This window comes from Anomaloglossus baeobatrachus, chromosome 7, assembly GCF_048569485.1.
Source record: "Anomaloglossus baeobatrachus isolate aAnoBae1 chromosome 7, aAnoBae1.hap1, whole genome shotgun sequence".
In the NCBI taxonomy this organism is placed as follows: Eukaryota; Metazoa; Chordata; class Amphibia; order Anura; family Aromobatidae; genus Anomaloglossus; species Anomaloglossus baeobatrachus.
Window position 1 is genome coordinate 265886320 of NC_134359.1, and position 21041 is coordinate 265907360.

At 52.0% G+C, this 21041-nt stretch overlaps 1 protein-coding gene across 1 annotated transcript in view; it reads left to right on the forward strand.

Annotated features, from left to right (window-relative positions):
- EIF3B (eukaryotic translation initiation factor 3 subunit B) overlaps positions 1–16503 on the forward strand; it is a 68225-nt gene extending 51722 nt beyond the window's left edge. Inside the window, exons 14-19 of the mRNA XM_075318114.1 lie at positions 6297–6435; positions 13331–13456; positions 13543–13620; positions 13779–13887; positions 14806–14918; positions 16022–16503. Of these exons, the coding sequence (XP_075174229.1) occupies positions 6297–6435; positions 13331–13456; positions 13543–13620; positions 13779–13887; positions 14806–14903 (550 nt within the window). The 3' untranslated portion in view covers positions 14904–14918; positions 16022–16503. The remainder of the gene's footprint in view (positions 1–6296; positions 6436–13330; positions 13457–13542; positions 13621–13778; positions 13888–14805; positions 14919–16021) is intronic.
- The last annotated feature ends 4538 nt before the right edge of the window (positions 16504–21041 follow it).

The window sequence follows — 21041 nt, forward strand, 5'->3', positions numbered from 1 at the left end:
CAGAGAGCTCCACTCCGACTCAGACGCCAGCGAGGTGGAGGTGGGTACTGGTATGGGCTGGTATCATCAAAGATGAACTTGTGGGACCTTTTTGGGTTGAGGATGGAGTGAAGCTCAACTCCCAGACCTACTGCCAGTTTCTGAAAGACAACCTCTTCAAGCAGTGGTACAGGAAGAAGTCGGTATCGTTCAAGAAAAACATGATTTTCATGCAGGACAATGCTCCATCACATGCATCCAACTACTCCACAGCGTGGCTGGCCAGTAAAGGTCTAAAAGATGAAAAAATAATGACATGGCCCCCTTGTTCACCTGATCTGAACCCCATAGAGAACCTGTGGTCCCTCATAAAATGTAATATCTACAGGGAGGGAAAACAGTACACCTCTCAGAACAGTGTCTGGAGGCTGTGGTGGCTGCTGCACGCAATGTTGATCGTAAACAGAGAAAGCAATGACAGAATATATGGATGGTCGGCTGCTGAGTGTCATCAGAAAGAAAGGGGGCTATATTGGTTAATAGTTTTTGGGGGTTTCATTTTTGCATGTCAGAATTGTTTATTTCTAAATTTCTCTAGTCCCTTCCACGATAGCATAGGAGGTTGTCTCTCCACGCCCTAATTGGGACAGGAAGCACAAGAGAGGTTAAAAGGACCCTCCCACCTCCCATAGCCAGTGTCTTTCCTGTCCCCATGGGGCATGGAGAGGTTTTTGTTTTTCTCCTATACTGTGGTGGCCGGCGAACTGCAGTATGCATTTTTTTTTCCCCTACCTTAAGCCGGGCAGTGTCTGTCGGGCCTTCGCCTCTCCTCCCATGCTGTTCCCTCACCTTGTGAGGGACCGCCGCACCAGCCTTCCGGAGCTCCTCTGGGGCGATGTGGGCTGTGTTGCTCCCCGGCCGGCGTCTTCCCTGAGCCGCCGGCCGCCTCCCGTATGCACGCTGCCGATGCGACCCGGAGGTGCTACCGCGGGCGGGACTTCCGGTTCTCGCGCTTCCTGTGTGGGCACTTCCGGTCGCGGAGGCAGCGTGAGAGACACGCCGTCGCTTCCACTGCCTGTCATGTACCAGATGCGGGAGGCGGGGAACGTCACCAGTCGCTGGGGGGGGGGGGGGGGGGGGGGGGGGGGGCAGGCCTTTTCCACCGGAAAGCTGCTCTGCAGGCATCAGACCCACGGTAAGGATTCTCCTGTGTGCACTGCCATGTCTTCCTCTGCTTCTGCAGAGCCCAGCGTTCCCCCTGCCACAGTAAGTGGCTGAGGGGCGGTCCCTTCTGCCTGTTTTCAGGCTACTGTTGTTGGCTCCTTCTGGTTTCCAGGAGGATGAGCCTGCTGGAATATGTGTCAAGTGTGATGACAAGACTAAGAGAAACTTTGCCAGCAGTGTACGTATGTCCCTTCCATGGTCTAGTGGTAGGCTGATGACCTTGGGTGTGTGAGCTTGGGAGTTTGAATCCCAGTGGACGCTCCTGGATAGTTGCTGTGTCATGGTCCCATGGGCTAGCTGCCTGGTCTCTGATGACGCCTCTGTTTCCATTGGATGGAGAGGGCATGCATCGTGTGTATAGATTGTTAGGGCTGAACAACTGTCCCTTGTAGCGAGCTGCGGTCCATGATGATACCAGAGATTCAGGCCTCACTAGCCTCCCTCCCTGCTGCTGACCCTTCTGCCACAAAAATGATCCGCCTCGGATGGTCCCGATAAAGGTTTTTCCTCCAGGAGGCCTGACCGGTCTTTTCTTTTTCCCTTAGACGATTGGGGGATTTTAATGGAGCAGTTAAGAGCACTATGGGGTTGGAGGATGAGTAGGTCCACCCCTACGTTCAGGGTGACGTGTCCATGCTAATGTTCTGGGTCCTCTCTCAGGAATGGGATTTCCCTGAGAAGCAATTCCGGAGTGTCCCCTGACACAGATTCCCCTGGAGAGTTCTGGGTTGCATTGGGAGATTCCCAAGGTGGATGTGCAGGTGGCCAAGGTTGCTAAGCAAACAGCGCTCCCCTTTGCGGCCGATTCCCAGCTTAGGGATCTGATGGATAGGAAGGTCGAGAGCCTCATGATGAAGTCCTGGGAGGCTTCATCTTCTCCCATTCGGGCCCATATTGCCTCCGCTTATGTCTCCCTGTCCCTCCTCCGGAGGCTCGACCAGTTGAGGCTCATATTCCTGGGGTACTCCTAGGGATGGGTTCCTGGAATCCCTTCCCTTCCTTAGGAAGGCTACTAGTTTTGGCGGATACCTCTGTGAAGTCGGTCCGCCTAGCTGCCAGGACCTCAGTCTTGTCTAACTTGGACAGACGAGCTCTAGGCTTCAGGCTTGGAGTGGGGACTCTACTTCCACACTGAGGCTTGCTCCCTTCCGTTTAAGGGGGACTTAGTGTTGGGCCTGCCCTGGATGACATTCTGGACAAGGCAACTGATTGTCAGGCCTGCCGGATCCGACACCCTCCAGGCAACGGTCCTTTCGTCCCTCGATGCCTAGGGCCTCCCAGCCCAAGGGGAAAGGGGAGTCTGGGCGTTGGAACTACCCTTAGGGTAGGGGGAGTAATATTCTCATCCCTTCCCATCCACAACGTCCTCTGCATGACACAGTGAGTCAGCTCGGGTGGGGGGACGGCTCTCTGCCTTCTTCCCCAGTGGCGGACCTTCACCGCCTGCCCAGGGGTCCTACAAGCTCGTCTCAGAGGGTCTCTTGGTAGGATTCTCCCCCACCAGGCCTCCGAGTCACAGCCCTGTCGGTCGTCACAGGGTTCTCAGGATCTCCTGTGCTCGATGATTCGGGAGTTAATACATTCGGGGGTCGTTTTCTCAGTCCCGAGTCAGGAAGTAGGGGTAGGTCACTACTCCGTCTCTTCCTTGTCAAACCACCATCTGGAGACGTCCGGATTATCGTCAATCTGCAGCGTCTCCAACCAGCGGGTCAGATACCGACGTTTCGAGAATGGAGTCTGTGAAATCTGTTGTTCCACTACTCTGTCTGCACCACCAGATGACCTCGATAGACCTGAGGGACGCCTAGTTCCATGTGCCCTTCCATCCTTGTCACAGGCAGTACCTCAAATTTGCGGTTCTGTATGGAGGGAACATGCTTCATTTCCAATTACACGTACTTCCCTTCGGGTTCTCCTCGGCTCCAAGAATCTTTTCAAAGATCATTGCTGAGGTGGTCGCCTTTCTACGATTGCAAGGTTGGACTCCGGCAGACAAGCATCCTTCCCTCAGAGGATCACAGGTTGACGCTACTGGCCAAAATCTCGACGCTTCACAGTCAAGCGCGCCCGGACCTTCGAGGCGCTATGTCGGCCCTGGGTTCTATGACGTCCTGCATTCCCTCAGTCTTGTGGGCTCCGGCCCACTCTCGTTGTCTACAGGGTCATATCCTGGTTCATTGGGATAGACTCCCTTCCTCCCTGAACACCCGGTTTCGCCTCTCGGCAACCGTCTCCTCGTCCCTTCTGGTGGCTGTGTCCCAACAACCTGATGGTAGGGGTTGCCTGGACCCGGTCACCCCTGGTTACATTGACATCCGATGCCAGCCAGAGGGGCTGGGGAGCTATGGTGGCAAACTCTCCGTTTCAGGGGGTCTGGAGCCCTTATGTCAGCGCCCAGTCCTCCAACTACCGGGAACTCAGGGCAGTCAGAGAAGCCCTCCTCGCTGCTCAGGATCTCGTCCGGGACACTCACATCCTAGTCTACTCGGACAATGTCACCACAATGGCACATCTCCGCCATCAGGGCAGTGCAAGCTCAGGCACCCTGAAGTCCGTGTCCTCCCGGATCTTCCACTGGGCGGAACAGTCCCTGCTATCCCTTTCTGCAGTCCATCTAAAGGGATCCCTAAACCTTCCAGCAGAATTCCTGATAATGGAGAGTAATGAAGTAGGGCTTTCAAGGCCGCGCCAGTGACCACTATGACCGATAGTAAGATCAATGTTACTTTTTATTTCATATTCAGGTCAACACGTTTCTGGAGTCTCTGCTCCCTTCCTCAGGACATACAGGAAAAAGTACATCAAATCTGCTGGAACACGAGGAATGCAAGATCTATATACACTCCGTCAACAGACTCATCAGGATGTTCACCCAGGGGAGTGGAGTCTGGACCAAGCGGTGTTCTGCTCTCTGGTGGCAAGGTGGGGTACTCCAGAGGTAGACCTCTTTGCTTCGGCAGGAAATCGCAAGGTCGCAACATTTTTCTCCCTGAACCCTCGGGACAACGCGTTGGGGGTGAACGCCTTCTGCCACAATTGGTCCTTTTGCCTCGCCTGCGCGTTCCCGCCTATTCCTCTTCTCGCACGAACCCTGAGGAAGATCAGGAACGGCGGAGCCACGACTATCCTGGTAGCTCCTCTGTGGCCGCGGCGGAGTTGGTACAGCCTGATCCTGACTCTCAATCGACGGCCGGTCCTCCTGGGTTCAGACCCCAGTTTACTGTCTCAGGATCCGATATTCCATCCGGACCCCCAGAAACTCAAGTTGGCTGCCTGGCTTCTGCGGCCCGGGCACTGAAGGCCCAGGGACTTTCTGACAAGATCGTGGCTACTCTACAGAAGAACCGTACACCAGTGACTAATTGTATTTACAATGAAATCTGGATGAGATTTTCCTCCTGGTGTGGTTCTCGGCCTCCTGACCCGCTCCGGCCTAACATTGCTCAGATTCTCGGCTTCCTCCAGAGTGGATTGAACTTAGGCCTTCGGCCCAGCACCCTGAAGGTGCAGATCTCGGCACTCAGTGCAGTCTTTGACAGGGCTCTGGCAGATCGTCGCTGGATCCGCCGTTTCATGGTGTCCGCTAGTAGGCTCTGTCTGCGGCAGAGGATCCTGACACCTTGCTGGGATCTCATTGTGGTCCTTACCGGACTATCTCAGTCGCCCTTTGAGCCGCTGTCCTCCTGTCACACCCGTTCTCTTTCTCACAAGACTGCCTTTCTCGTGGCTATTACGTCTGCTCGGAGAGTCGGGGAACTTCAAGCATTGTCTATTCGGGAGCCTTACCTGACCGTCAGAGATGACAGCATTGTCTTTCAGCTGGACCCTTCCTTCCTTCCCAAAGTGGTTTCGGAATTTCACCGTTCTCAGTCCGTCGTCCTGCCTTCCTTCTGTCAGCATCCTAGGACTCCGGGGGAGGAAGTGTTCCATTCTTTGGACGTTCGTCAGACAGCGTTGCACTACCTGGCTGTTACTGCACCTTGGCGTCTTGATCATAACCTATTTATCCAGCCCTTTGGTCGAAATAAGGGCAGGAAGGTGGCTAAGAGTACCGTCGACAACTGGATTGTGCGGGCCATTAGAGAGGCCTACCTCGCTCAGCATCTGTCTCGACCTACCGGATTTATGGCGCACTCCACCAGGGCTACCTCTGTCTCCTGGGCTGAACGGGCGTGGGCTCCTCCTGAGCAGATCTGCAAGGTGGCTCCATGGTCTTCCCTCCATACTTTCACGAAGCATTCTCGTTTGGATCTGGATTCCAACAGGGATTTGGCTTTTGGCAGGAAGGTCCTGCAGGCTGTGGTCCCCCCATAGGTATCAATTCATTGGTATTCCTCCGATGCTGTCGTGGAAGGGACTAGAGAAATAAGAATTATTCTTACCGTTAATTCGGTTTCTAGGACCTTCCACGACAGCAGGTAATTCCCTCCCTTATCCTCGATGTTCCTGGATGTGTTGCACTTCTCATATGCTATGGGTTCTTTGTAAGACACTGGCTATGGGAGGTGGGAGGGTCCTTTTTAACCTCTCTTGTGCCTCCTGTCCCAATTAGGGCGTGGAGAGACAACCTCCTATGCTGTCGTGGAAGGTCCTAGAAACCGAATTAACGGTAAGAATAATTCTTATTTTGTGCAGTTATATTGGTTTACCTGGTGAAAATAAACAAGTGAGATGGGAATAGATTTGGTTTTTATTAAGTTGCCTAATAATTCTGCACAGTAATAGTTACCTGCACAAACAGATATCCTCCTAAGATAGCCAAATCTAAAAACCCCGCTCCAACTGCCAAAAATATTAAGCTTTGATATTTGAGTCTTTTGGGTTGATTGAGAACACAGTTGTTCAACAATAATAAAAAAAAATCCTCCAAAATACAACTTGCCTAATAATTCTGCACACAGTGTATTTTGTGCAACATCTGAGATTGTAACCTTTTGCAGAAAACTGACAAATGTTTCCTTCGGTGAACAGATACACCTGTCCCACTTTTTTTTTTTTGGCATATATTGGAGTAGTGTAAAAGGATATAAGCTTCTGAAGAGGTTTTGCAGGATTCACGGCCGCCGTTTTAATTCACTGATTTGTGCTTACAGCATGAACGGAGCCCTTGCCTTTGTGGACACTTCAGATTGCACCATAATGAACATTGCAGAGCATTATACAGCATCCGACGTGGAATGGGATCCGACAGGCCGCTACGTCGTCACTTCAGTGTCATGGTGGAGCCACAAAGTAAAAAACATCACTTCTTATTCTCCTCTCTTCAGTGCTCGTACTAGGCTTTTCCTCCTGACATTGTCAAAAACTAATTAAGGCTATGTGCGCACGTTGCGTTCTGTCCCTCCAGAAATTTCTGCAGCGATTTGAACAGCACACGTGCGCTTCAAATCGCTGCAGAAAGAGTCCGTAATGAAAAAAAAAGCCGATTTCATGCACTCTGAGTGCAGCCCCTCCCATAGACAGAGCGGGGGGCTGCATGCAGAGCGCACGAAAGAAGTGACATGTCACTTCATAGAACGCGTGCTTCGGGCAGCAGCCGAAGCGCTGCGCTACAATACGCCACGTGCGCACGGCTCCTGCACAATCTACATAGATTATGCTGGGGACGCAGGACGCATGCAGTTGCGCTACGGTGCAGATCACAGCATAACTGCATGCAAATACGCAACGTGCGCGCAAAGCCTAAATCTTAAGGGGTATTCCTGAGACATTTATGGGATATGGTAAAAATGTCTGATTTTGGTCTCACCTCTGGGATCTGCACATGTCCATTTTAAGGCTTGAGAGATCACTGCTGAATCCAAGCAAAAAACAATAGTAGCATGGTTGCCCCCTAGTCCGTCCTTCCATGTGGTAAGTAGGGATAGCTTTACCTCTGCAGCATTAGAGTGGTGCGGGGGAACGGACACCAGTCGGATCCAGTGATCTTGTCCCTGTCAGAGCAACTCTTGCAAGATTTCTAGAAAATACATATTTAGTCCCTTTTAACTCTACAAATCGAATGAAATGTTTTGTTGTTTTTTTTTACTTCCGGATGAAAACGTGTTTTTTTTTCTTTGCTTGTTCCTCAAGGTTTGAGATATTTTTAGATAATCTATATTTCTTCGGCGCTCCATTGGGAGACCCAGACGATTGGGTGTATAGCTACTGCCTCCGGAGGCCACACAAAGCATTACACTAAAAAGTGTAAGGCCCCTCCCCTTCTGGGTATACACCCCCCGTGGGATCACGGGCTGCTCAGTTTTCAAGCTTTGTGCGAAGGAGGTCAGACATCCACGCATAGCTCCACTGTTTTTGGTCAGCAGCAGTTGCTGACTATGTCGGTTGGAAGAAAAGTGGGCCCATATGGGGCCCCCAGCATGCTCCCTTCTCACCCCACTTTGTCGGCGGTGTTGTTAAGGTTGAGGTACCCATTGCGGGTACGGAGGCTGGAGACCACATGCTGCTTTCCTTCCCCATCCCCCTGAGGGCTCTGAGGGAAGTGGGATCTTACCGGTCTCCAGGCACTGAGACCGGGCTCCATCCACAGACCCAGAGAACCTGCTGGATATGGAGCTGAGGATCGTCAGGGACAGGGCCCTGCTACATCAAGGTACTCTGTGTCCCCAGACACATCGCGCACACACACACCAGCATTGCTGGGAGTGTTAGTGCGCCGGGGACAACAGCGCGGAGCGCTTGTGCTATTATTCACTGCAGCTTTGCTGAGTGAATTTATGTATTGGGAACTGCCGCGCCGGCCGCTGCTGGGTGTTTTTACACTGTGGCGCGGCTGGGACTTGTGGTGCGCCGGGGACTTCCGCGCTGGCCGTGCATAGGACGGCCGCGCTTATTACTCGAGTCCCCGGCTTTGCGGCCTAGTTTTCGTTTCGTTCCCGCCCCCAGCCCTGCCAGTCAGGGGAGGGGCGGGACGCTGTACAGAAAGTCAGCGCCGAGAGCTGGAGTCTGCTTTGCATTCTCCAACCCCCCTCACTGGACACAGTGGGAAGCCAGTTTCCCGCTCTTGTCTGGGGCACGCCCACGGCCCGCCCCTCTTCACAGGATGCCGGCAGCCATTACGGTTTGCAGTCTGGGCTGGAGAACGGAGACAAGCTCTGGGCAACCAGTCACAGGATTCTGGCGACCTCACACCCGCCTTTGTGCGGGCGGTAAGCAGTGCTGACCCCACTAATGCCGAAGTGTTCATTTGTACTGTATGTTGGTATGCTATACACTGCACTGTGCAGTCGCTATTCTGGGCTATATCCTCTCCTAGATGGCTAGACTACAGCAGCAAAAAGCAAGGGTGCTATGGCACAGGCTTTCTATGCTGCTTGTACTGCATGTGCTGAAGTGTTCAGTTGTACTTTATGCTGTATGCTATACATGGCACTGTACGGTCGCTATTCCTGGCTATATACTATCCTAGATGGCTAGACAACAGCAGCAAAAAAGCAAGGGTGCCAAGGCACAGGCTTTCTATGCTGCTTGTATTGCATGTGCTGAAGTGTTCATTTGTACTTTATGCTTGTATGCTATACACTGCACTGTACGGTCGCTATTCTTGGCAACAGCAGCAGAGGCAGCAAAAAAGCAAGAGTGCCAAGGCACAGGCTTTCTATGCTGCTTGTACTGCAGGTGATATTGTTCCACCGGCAGGTTCCACTGACCCCCATTGTGTGCAATGCTCCCCTGTGGCACTTGCTCAGGGGTCTCTGCTAGAGGTGGCCAAAGGAACCACCTGTGAACCCTGTCCAGGGACAGGGACGGAGTTGCAGTTTCGGCTGATAGATTGTCTGTGACTGTGACTAACATCTTACAGACTTTGCAGTCCAGACAGACCATGGGCAATGTTGATTCAATGCTCCCTGGCCACCCTCATTTGGAACAAATCAGTGCTCCGGGGGGGTCCCTTGCATCCCAGGGTGAAGGCTCTGACACGGACGACAGTCCCAGACAGCCTAAGCGAGCTCGCTGGGAGCGGCACTCGGCTTCATCACTGATTGGGTTCCAGCAGGAGGACTCTCCGTATGATGAGACAGACGTGGCTGATCAGGACTCTGATCCTGAGACCGCTCTCAATCCGGATACACCGGATGGTGACGCCATAGTGAATGATCTTATAGCGTCCATCAATGGGAGGTTGGATATTTCTCCCTCAGCTCCTCCAGTGGAGGAGTCAGCTTCACAGCAGGAGAAATTTCCTTTTCAGTATCTCAAGCGTATATTGAGTACTTTTCTGGCCACTCTGACTTCAGAGAAGCAGTTCAGAAACACCACGCTTATCCAGATAAGCGTTTCTCCAAACGTATTAAGGATACACGTTATCCCTTTCCTCCTGACGTGGTCAAGAGCGAGACCCAGTGTCCAAAGGTGGATCCTCCAATCTCCAGGCTTGCGACTAGATCCATAGTTGCAGTGGACGATAGGGCTTCCCTTAAAGATGCCACTGACACAGATGGAGCTCTGGTTGAAATCCATCTATGAAGCTATCGGCGCGTCGTTTGCTTCAGCATTCGCAGCCGTATGGGCACTCCAAGCTATTTCAGCTGGTCTTGCGCAGATGGACACTGTCACACGTACATCTGTGCTGCAGGTGGCGTTCCTAATCTCGCATATGTCTGCATTGCGACTTACGCTATTCATGCTGTCCTGGACTCTACGAGCCGTACACCGGTGGCGTAAACCAACTCCGTGGTTTTGCGCAGAGCCTTGGAGTCAAGGGAATGGAAGGCAAATTCTGTTTCCAAAAAAGAGCTTAACCAATTTGCCATTATCTGGTAACAGACTGTTGGGTGACCGATTGCATGAAATCAAACTGTCCAAGGGTAAGGATTCGTCCTTACTCCAGCCCAGATCAAACAGTCGAGGTTTCGGTCCTTTCCAGGCTCGGGCAGGTCCCAATTCCTAGTCCAAAATGACTCAACAGGCTCAGAGAGGCTCAGATTCCTGGCGGGCTCACTCACGCCCAAAGACGGCAGCCGGAGGAACCGCTACCAAGGCGTTTTCCTCATGACTTTCAGCCTCTCTCTATCTCCGCATCCGCGGTCGAGGGCAGACTCTCCCGCTTGGCGGCATTTAGCTGCCACAGGTCAAAGACCGTTGGGTGAGAGACATTTGTCTCACGTGTACAGGATAGAGTTTTTGTTCTCGTCCTCTGGCTCGATTTCTTCAAAAACCTCCCGACCGAGCCGCTGCTCTTCTGCAGGCAGAAGGAGTGGTAATTCCTGTTCCACTTCAGGCAATCACAATGCTTATCTCCATGTGCCGATTGCGCCAGAGCACCAGCGTTGCTACGATTCGTTATAGAAGACGAGCATCTTCAGTTCGTAGCCCTGCCCTTAGGTCTGGCGACAGCCCCACGGGTTTTCACCAAGGTCATGGCAGCAGTGGTAGCAGTCCTGCACTCAGGGTCACTCTGTGATCCCTTACTTGGACGATCTACTTGTCAAGGCACCACTCTCAAGGGGCATGCCAACGCGGCCTGAACATTGCGCTGGAGACGCTCCAGAGTTTCGGGTGGATCATCAACTTTTCAAAGTTAAATCTGAGACCCAATCACTGACATATCTTGACATAGAGTTTTCATACTCTCTCAGCGATAGTGGAGCTTCCGCTGGACAAACAGCGTTCACTACAGACAGGGGTGCAGTCTCTCCTTCAAGGCCAGTCACACCCTTAAGTCGCCTCACGCCCTTCCTAGCGAAGATGGTAGCAGCAATGGAGGCAGTCCCTTTCGCGCAGTTTCATCTGCGTCCAATTCAATGGGGCATTCTCCGCCAAGGGGATGGGAAGTCGACGTCCCTAGACAAGAACGTCACCCTTTCTCAGACACCTCATTGTCAAAAGGAAGGTCCTTCCTACCCCCACCCTGGGCGGTGGTCACGACAGACGCGAGTCTGTCAGGGTGGGGAACAGTCTTTCTCCACCACAGGACTCTGGAAATCTAAGCAGTGTATCTTGCCCTGCAAGCCTTCCAGCAGTGGCTGGTATGAAAACAGATCCGAGTTCAGTCGGACAACCCCACAGCGGTGGCATACATCAACCACCAAGGAGGGACACGCAGTCGGCAAGCCTTCCAAGAAGTCCGGCGGATTCTGATGTGGGTGGAGGACAGAGCTTCCACCATATCAGCAGTTCACATCCCGGGCGTAGAAAACTGGGAAGCAGACTTCCTCAGTCGCCAGGGCATGGACGCAGGGGAATGGTCCCTTTACCCGGACGTGTTTCAGGAAATCTGCCGCCGCTGGGGGGTGCCGGACGTCGACCTAATGGCGTCTCGGCACAACAACAAGGTCCCGACCTTCATAGCGCGGTCTCGCGATCAAAGAGCTCTGGCGGCAGACGCCTTAGTGCAAGATTGGTCGCAGTTCCGGCTCCCTTATGTGTTTCCACCTCTGGCACTCTTGCCCAGAGTGCTACGCAAGATCAGATCCGATTGCGGCCGCGTCATACTCGTCGCCCCTGACTGGCCGAGGAGGTCGTGGTACCCGGATCTGTGGCATCTCACGGTCGGCCAACCGTGGGCACTACCAGACCGACCAGACTTACTGTCCCAAGGGCCGTTTTTCCATCGGAATTCTGCGGCCCTGTACCTGACTGTGTGGCCATTGAGTCCTGGATCCTAGCGTCTTCAGGATTATCCCAAGGGGTCGTTGCCACCATGAGACAGGCTAGGAAGTCCACTTCTGCTAAGATCTACCACAGGACGTGGAAGATTTTCTTATCCTGGTGCTCTGCACAAGGAGTATCCCCCTGGCCATTCGCGTTACCTGTCCTTCTTTCCTTCCTGCAATCTGGGTTGGAAAAGGGCTTGACGCTCGGCTCCCTTAAAGGGCAAGTCTCGGCACTATCCGTGTTTTTTCAGAAGCGTCTAGCACGACTTTCTCAGGTGCGCACGTTCCTGCAGGGGGTTTGTCATATCGTCCCTCCGTACAGGCGGCCGTTAGATCCGTGGGATCTAAACAAGGTCCGTGTTGCTCTCCAGAAGCCGCCCTTCGAGCCTCTGAGGGATGTCTCACTTTCTCGACTCTCACAGAAAGTGGCCTTTCTGGTAGCGGTCACGTCTCTTCGGAGAGTGTCTGAACTAGCAGCGCTGTCATCCAAGGCTCCCTTCCTGGTGTTCCACCAGGACAAGGTAGTGCTGCGCCCCATTCAGGAGTTTCTCCCTAAGGTGGTATCCTCTTTTCATCTTAATCAGGATATCTCCTTGCCTTCCTTTTATCCGCATGCAGTTCATCGGTATGAACAGGATTTACATTTGCTAGATCTGGTGAGAGCACTCAGAATCTACATTTCCCGCACGGCGCCCCTGCGCCGCTCGGATGCACTCTTTGTCCTTGTCGCTGGTAAGCGCAAAGGGTCGCAGGCTTCCAAAGCCACCTGGGCTCGATGGATCAAAGAACCAATTCTTGAAGCCTACCGTGTTGCTGGGCTTCCGGTTCCATCAGGGCTGAAGGCCCACTCAACCAGAGCCGTGGGTGCGTCCTGGGCATTACGACACCAGGCTACGGCTCAACAGGTGTGCCAGGCAGCTACCTGGTCGAGTCTGCACACTTTCACCAAACATTATCAGGTGCATACCTATGCTTCGGCGGACGCCAGCCTAGGTAGAAGAGTCCTGCAGGCGGCAGTTGCCTCCCCGTAGGGGAGGGCTGTCTTTGCAGCTCTAACATGAGGTATTTCTTTACCCACTCAGGGACCGCTTTTGGACGTCCCAATCGTCTGGGTCTCCCAATGGAGCGCCGAAGAAGAAGGGAATTTTGTTACTTACCGTAAATTCCTTTTCTTCTAGCTCCTATTGGGAGACCCAGCACCCGCCCTATTGTCCTTCGGGATTTTTGGTTGTTTTCGGGTACACATGTTGTTCATGTTGAATGGTTTTCAGTTCTCCGATGTTACTTCGGAGTGAATTTGTTTAAACCAGTTATTGGCTTTCCTTCTTCTTGCTTTAGCACTAAAACTGAGCAGCCCGTGATCCCACGGGGGGTGTATACCCAGAAGGGGAGGGGCCTTACACTTTTTAGTGTAATGCTTTGTGTGGCCTCCGGAGGCAGTAGCTATACACCCAATCGTCTGGGTCTCCCAATAGGAGCTAGAAGAAAAGGAATTTACGGTAAGTAACAAAATTCCCTTCTTTTATACTTAGGTGGACAATGCATACTGGCTGTGGACTTTCCAAGGCCGACTTCTCCAAAAGAACAACAAGGACAGATTTTGCCAGCTGTTGTGGAGGCCAAGACCGCCAACACTGCTAAGTCAGGATCAGATAAAGGTCGGTAAAGAATGTATAGTTTGGCTTTGTTTTTGGCCTCTTATGCAGAACAGCTGTAAACTTGTGTTTTGGTTTTATAATTATAGACTATCAAGAAGGATCTGAAGAAGTACTCCAAAATATTTGAGCAGAAAGATCGTTTAAGCCAATCCAAGGCTTCAAAGGTAAAAATGTTCACCCTTAGCAGTGTTTGGTGCAACCCTTCTCTGTTCTTATATCGTTTTTGCCATCCAGATATTATCTGGCATATGCATCCTAAGCACAGTAATGTACACCACTGTGTAGGTAAATGTAAGTGTTTTCTTTTTTTATAATTTTAAAGGAACTGGTTGACCGCAGGAGAACCATGATGGAAGAATACAAAAAATACAGAGAGATGGCGCAGAAACTGTATATGGAGCAGAAGACTGCTCGCTTGGAGCTCCGAGGCGGTGAGTGATGTTGTAACCTGCTGCATTAAAGGAATTGTCTTGTTTTACAGAAACATTGGTAGCAGGAACCCCTTTTGATCAGGCGTCACATGCGGTTCTCAGGCCGGTTACCTGTCACTTTCCAGATATTGTCTCCTCCAGATAATAATTTATTTTTGTAGGACCGAAGATAGTTAACACTATCATTGATATATTTCCATTTAATGTTCGTTCACTCCTTAAGGCCACGTCACACTAAGCAACATCGCTAGCAACATTGCTGCTGAGGCACAACTTGCTAGCAATGTTGCGGTGTGTGACATCCAGCAACAACCCGGCCCCTGCTGTGAGGTCGTTGGTTGTTGCTGAATGTCCTGGGCCATTTTTTAGTTGTTTCTCTCCCGCTGTGAAGCGCACATCGCTGTGTGTGACAGTGACAGAGCAACAACTAAATGTGCAGTGAGCAGGAGCCGGCTTCTGCGGACGCTGGTAACCAATGTAAATATCGGGTAACCAAGAAGCCCTTTCCTTGGTTACCCGATATTTACCTTCGTTACCAGCGTCCGCCGCTCTCACGCTGTCAGTGCCGGCTCCCTGCATACGTAGCCAGACTACACATCGGGTAATTAACCCCATGTGTACTCTGGCTAGGTGTGCAGGGAGCCAGCGCTAAGCAGTGTGCGCTGGTAACCAAGGTAAATATCGGGTTGGTTACCCGATATTTACCTTAGTTATCAAGCGCAGCACCGCTTCCACGCGTCGCTGGGGGCTGGTCACTGGTTAGATCTTCCTGTGTGACAGCTCACCAGCAACCCGTGTAGCGACGCTCTAACGATCCCTGCAAGGTCAGGTTGCTGGTGGGATCGCTGGAGCGTCGCTTAGTGTGACGGTACCTTTAAACTTACCCTGATTTACCTTTTTAATTGTCATTTTCACTAGGAGTTGATACAGACGAGCTCGACAGCAACGTGGACGACTGGGAAGAGGAGACCATTGAATTCTTTGTCACAGAGGAAATTATCCCACTGGAGGAGTAGTCCGCTAGCGTTCTGGTGAGTTGGGTTTTGGTTAATGTCAATCGGAGTCTGATTCCTGGCACCTCCAGAGATCAGGTGATTGAGAAGACCACTGCTCTTCTGGAAGTTCTCTGCCCCCTTCTTTGCTTACCAGGGTGGATGGGACAGATGTCAGCTGTATTGGGGGTTAGTTTATTGATGGTGCATATTTTTCCATTAAGATGTGGCGACACAAGTCTTGTTTTCTTTAGCTCCTCCTCTTTAGTAGATGTGTATGTAAGACTGCAGCATGGTTGGGAAATAATGAGTATTTGCTATGCTAACGGACCTGTTTTTTCAATGTCTTCAAAACAGTTACCTGATTTTTCGGATTATAACACGCACTTTTCCTCCCAAAACTTTGAGAGGAAAATGAGGGGTGCATCTTAAAATCAGAATATAGCTTATCGGGAGGTTGTGCATAGGGATCAAAGGAGCCAGGGGTAATACTATGTGGTGTGCAACGCTGTTCTGTGCAACGGGCAGCGCCGCTCTGCTTTGTGCACGGCTGCTCCGTTCTGCTTAGCGCTCTTCTGCTCGGCGGGCGGCTGCTCCGTTCTGCTTAGCGCTCTTCTGCTCGGCGGGCGGCTGCTCCGTTCTGCTTAGCGCTCTTCTGCTCGGCGGGCGGCTGCTCTGTGTGCGGCGTGCGGTCATTCTGAAGATGACTGCAGTCAGGGTTTCAAATAATGGCGCCTTCGGTCAGCGCGTGCGTTTATGGAGATCTCTGCTCAAGTTCTCATCTGCTCACGCGCTGACTCCGACCGCCATTATTTGAAGCGCTCACTGCCAACTGCCAACCTCTTTAGAATGGCTGGTGACTCACTGTCCCCCGGGCAGCGCAGAGCGGCGTCGCTGCTTCCCCCGCACAGAACAGCATCCGCAGTGAGTATCTGGGCCCACCTCTATACTATTCGCAGTATTGCAGCACACCAGTACCGCCCCTGCCTCCTGTGACCCCCCCCCCTCTCCCTGGTAAGACGCCACCAGATTATAAAACAGACCCCATTTTTTTTTTCAATTTCACAGTGACGATCGAGTGAAGGGCGATGGCTGTTCTATCCGGGTTTAGTGTGCACTCACCTTCTGTTCTTTCTCTGCAGCGTTCTCCTATCCAGCATCAACACTTCTCCTCTACCAAAATACAAAACTCCAAAAGTTCTGTCTTAATCCTCCTCCCGCGACCGTGAATGGACATTTACATCGTTCTTGTCTGAAGTTGTGCCTTTAACCTTCACCGGAGGATCTTTTAAAGAGCGCTACTTTTTAACCTCTTAATTTCCCGCACCACCACCAAATTCCATCCTTCTCCAAGCAAAAGGGAACTCCTGCTCCGCTGCTTGAACGACAAGAGCCTCTCTCTGCCTCGCCATGACTCTGCCTCCTCCATGCACGTGGGTTCAGGGCCTTTTCTACTTCCGTACTGAATGGACAGTCAGCAGCTCCTGGCGGATGATTAGTAAAGATACTCTTGTACTCGGTCCAGATTTTAGTGTGCTGAACCAGCACTACAGTGGACTGTATCCTCCTCCATTCAGATTGCAACGTTGTGGGATTAAAGATGGAATTTAACCTTAATCGAAAACGTCTCTGGTCTTACTCTGTCCGGTTTAGTTTGTACATTGGTTTCAGTCCGACAATTTCCAGCTCGAAATTCTCCGAATACATCGTTACAGGTCCCCATATTCAGCGTGTATCAGCTCTTAAGCGACTTATCACCTTTCTCTCAAAGATCCTATCCCAACATGTAGCTATAATATTAGCAAATACCTCCAATTAGAAATGCAGTATAGTTCTCCTGATTAGGTATGTCTTACCTCATGTGCAGGGCATTGTAGCTTAGGTATCCATGGTTACGACCAATTAGTGACAGTTTCTTGTGGTCGTAACCATGGATACCTAAGCTGCAATGCTGTGTATATATTGTATCTGCTCTTAGGATCTTGGAGAGAAAGGTAATAAGTTGCCTAAGAGCAGATACAATATATACACAGCATTGCAGCTTAGGTATCCATGGTTACGACCACAAGAAACAGTCACTAAGTGGTTGTAACCATGGATACCTAAGCTACAATGCCCTGCACATGAGGTAAGACATACCTAATCAGGAGAACTATACTGCATTTCTAATTGGAGGTATTTGCTAATATAGCTACTACATATTGGGATAGGATCTTGGAGAGAAAGGTAATAAGTTGCCTATCCCAATATGTAGTAGCTATAATATTAGCAAATACCTCCAATTAGAAATGCAGTATAGTTCTCCTGATTAGGTATGTCTTACCTCATGTGCAGGGCATTGCAGCTTAGGTATCCATGGTTACGACCACTTAGTGACTGTTTCTTGTGGTCGTAACCATGGATACCTAAGCTGCAATGCTGTGTATATATTGTATCTGCTCTTAAGCAACTTATTACCTTTCTCTCCAAGATCCTATCCCAATATGTAGTAGCTATAATATTAGCAAATACCTCCAATTAGAAATGCAGTATAGTTCTCCTGATTAGGTATGTCTTACCTCATGTGCAGGGTATTGCAGCTTAGGTATCCATGGTTACAACCACTTAGTGACAGTTTCTTGCGGTCGTAACCATGGATACCTGAGCTGCAATGCTGTGTATATACGGACAGACCTCTGGACGCTTAGATTGCACACAGGTGGACATCCTTTATGACGATAATTTCTTGCACCACTAATTTCTTTGTCGCTCCTAATTGGGAGACCCAGACAATTGGGTGTATAGGCTATGCCTCCGGAGGCCGCACAAAGTATTACACTAAAAGTGTAAAGCCCCTCCCCTTCTGCCTATACACCCCCCGTGCTCCCACGGGCTGCTCAGTTTTTATGCTTTGTGCGAAGGAGGCAGACATGCACGCACAGCTCCACAGATTGGTCAGCAGCAGCTGCTGACTATGTCGGATGGAAGAAAAGTGGGCCCATATAGGGCCCCCAGCATGCTCCCTTCTCACCCCACTTTTGTTGGCGGTGTTGTTAAGGTTGAGGTATCCATTGCGGGTACGGAGGCTGGAGCCCACATGCTGTTTTCCTTCCCCATCCCCCTCAGGGCTCTGGGTGAAGTGGGATCCTATCGGTCTCCAGGCACTGAGACCGGGCTTCGTCCACAACTCCTGTGGAGCCTGCTGGATAGGAGCCGGGTACCGTTCAGGGACATGGCCCTGCTACGTGGAGGTACTCTGTATCCCTGTGGGGACCGCGCACAGCAACACTCCAGCTTTGTTGGGTGTGCTAGTGCACCGGGCCGCGGCGCTGACCGGGTTAAAATGTGCCATTACACACTCAGCGTTGCTGAGTGTGTTTATGTATAGGGACTGCCGCGCTGACCGCCGCTGCCACGGAACACTGCGGCGCGGCTGGGACTTGTAGTGCGCCGGGGACTTCCGCGCTGGCCACGCTTATACGGCGGCCGCGCTTATTACTCGAGTCCCCGGCTTTTTGCGGCCTAGTCTCTTTTCCTCCCGCCCTCAGCCCTGACAGGCAGGGGAAGGGCGGGAAGCTGCACAGAACGAGCAGCACTGAGGGCTGGAGCATGCTTTGCATACTCCACCCCTCTCACTGTGCACAGTGCGGCTCCAGTTCCCGCACTTTCTGGGCCACGCCCACGACTCCCTCCTCTCCTCAGGACGCCGGCAGCCATTCCTGTCAGCTCCTCGGACACAGCAGAGGGGGACAAAGTCTGGGAGACCCAGGCAGGGACTTGGGTGGCCTCACAACCGCTTTAAGCGGGTGGTAAGCAGCACCTGTGGTGCTAGCCCCATTGTGCAGTAGTGTAACTATACAGTATATGTTTATGGTATATACTTTACACTGTATGGTGCACAGTTGATTTCTGGCTATATACCCTATTGTGTTACTCAGGGAAGATAATAGCATGGCGCCCACAAAAGACAGGGGTGCCAAAACACAGGCTTATTATGCTGCCTGCGCCGCATGTACGACCCCGCTACCGGCAGGTTCCACTGACCCTCATTGTGTACAGTGCTCGGGCCCTGTGACACTTACTCAGCCAGAGCCTCTGCTAAGAGGGGCCCAGGGGGAGCCACCTGCTGACAATGTCCAGGTGACGGGGACAGAGTTTGCAAAACTCTCTGAGACTATGGCTAAGATACTAGAAGCCTTGCAGTCCAGGCCGATATCTCAGCACAGGGACTCTGTTGAATCTGTGTTCCCTGGCCCCCCTCAGTTGGACCAACAATGTCCTCCCGGGGTATCTCATAGATCCCAGGCTGAGGGTTCTGACACAGACCCCAGCCCCAGACCGACTAAGCGAGCTCGCTTAGATTTTCCCTCGACATCCTCATATTGTTCAGGGTCTCAGCGAGGGGAATCTCGGGTTGATGAAGCGGAAACAGTTGATCAGGATTCTGATCCTGAGGGCGCTCTCAATCTTAACACTCCAGACGGGGACGCCATAGTGAACGATCTTATTGCGTCCATCAATCAAATGCTGGATATTTCTCCCTCAGCTCCTCCGGCAGAGGAGTCGGCTTCTCAGCAGGAGAAATTCCGTTTCAGGTTCCCCAAGCGTACACAGAGTATGTTTCTGGACCACTCTGATTTCAGAGAGGCAGTCCAGAATCACCATGCTTGTCCAGATAAGCGTTTTTCTAAGCGTCTTAAGGATACACGTTATCCTTTCTTCGGCGCTCCATTGGGAGACCCAGACGATTGGGTGTATAGCTACTGCCTCCGGAGGCCACACAAAGCATTACACTAAAAAGTGTAAGGCCCCTCCCCTTCTGGCTATACACCCCCCGTGGGAACACGGGATGCTCAGTTTTCAAGCTTTGTGCGAAGGAGGTCAGACATCCACGCATAGCTCCACTGTTTAGTCAGCAGTAGCTGCTGACTATATCGGATGGAAGAAAAGAGGGCCCATATAGGGCCCCCAGCATGCTCCCTTCTCACCCCACTTGTGGTTTGTCAAGGTTGAGGTACCCATTGCGGGTACGGAGGCTGGAGCCCACATGCTGTTTTCCTTCCCCATCCCCCTGAGGGGCTCTGAGGAAGTGGGATCTTACCGGCCCCCAAGCCCTGAGGCCGGGCTCCATCCACAGACCCATAGAACCTGCTGGATACGGAGCTGGGTACCGTTCAGGGACAAGGCCCTGCAACATTAACAGGTACTCTGTGTCCCCGTATGGAAAGGCCGCGCACACTCCAGACTTGCTGGGTGTGCTAGTGCGCCGGGGACAGTAGCGCTGAGCGCTAGGGCTACAGTCTCTGCAACTTTGCTGAGGGACTTTATGTGTTGGGGACTGCCGCGCCGACCGCCCCTGGAGCGGCGGCGCGGCTGAGACTTGTGGTGCGCCGGGGACTTAGCGCCGACCGTGCTTTTACGACGGCGGCGCTTATAAATTTAGTCCCCGGCTTTTGCGGCCTAGCTCCGCTTCGTTCCCGCCCCCACCCTGTCACTCAGGGAAGGGGAGAGACGCTGTACGATAGTCGGCGCCGAGGGCTGGAGTCTTATTTACATACTCCAGCCCTCTCACTTGGCACAGTGGGGACGCAGGTTTCCCGCACTTTGTCTGCACACGCCCAGGGCCCGCCCCTCTCCACAGGACGCCGGCAGCCATTCCTGCATGCAGTCTGGCTGGAGAACGGACATAGCCCTGGGAGACTCAGACAAGGGATTTCTGGCGACCACACACCCGCGTTAAGCGGGCGGTAAGCAGCACATTAGTGCTGGCCCCTCTAGTGCCACAGTGTGATATTAGTGTACTCTTTTCTCTGTACCATATATTCATATATATTTGCACTGTAAGGTCGCTTCTTGGCTGTAGACCCTATATTGCTCTGAGGAGACAACAACATGTCATCCGCAAAACGCAAGGGTGCCAAGACACAGGCTGTATACGCTGCTTGTGCCGCATGTGGGGCTGATCTACCGGCAGGTTCCAATGATCCCCATTGTGTGCAATGTTCGATCCCTGTGCCACTTCGTCAGCCGGAGTCTATGGTGGTAGTGGACCAGGCAGAGACGCCTGTGAACCCTGCCCCGGTGACGGGAACAGAGTTTGCAGTTTTTGCTGACAAGATGTCTGTGACTATGACAAAAATCCTGGAGACCTTGCAGGCCAGGCCAGTCACTCAGACCATGGAC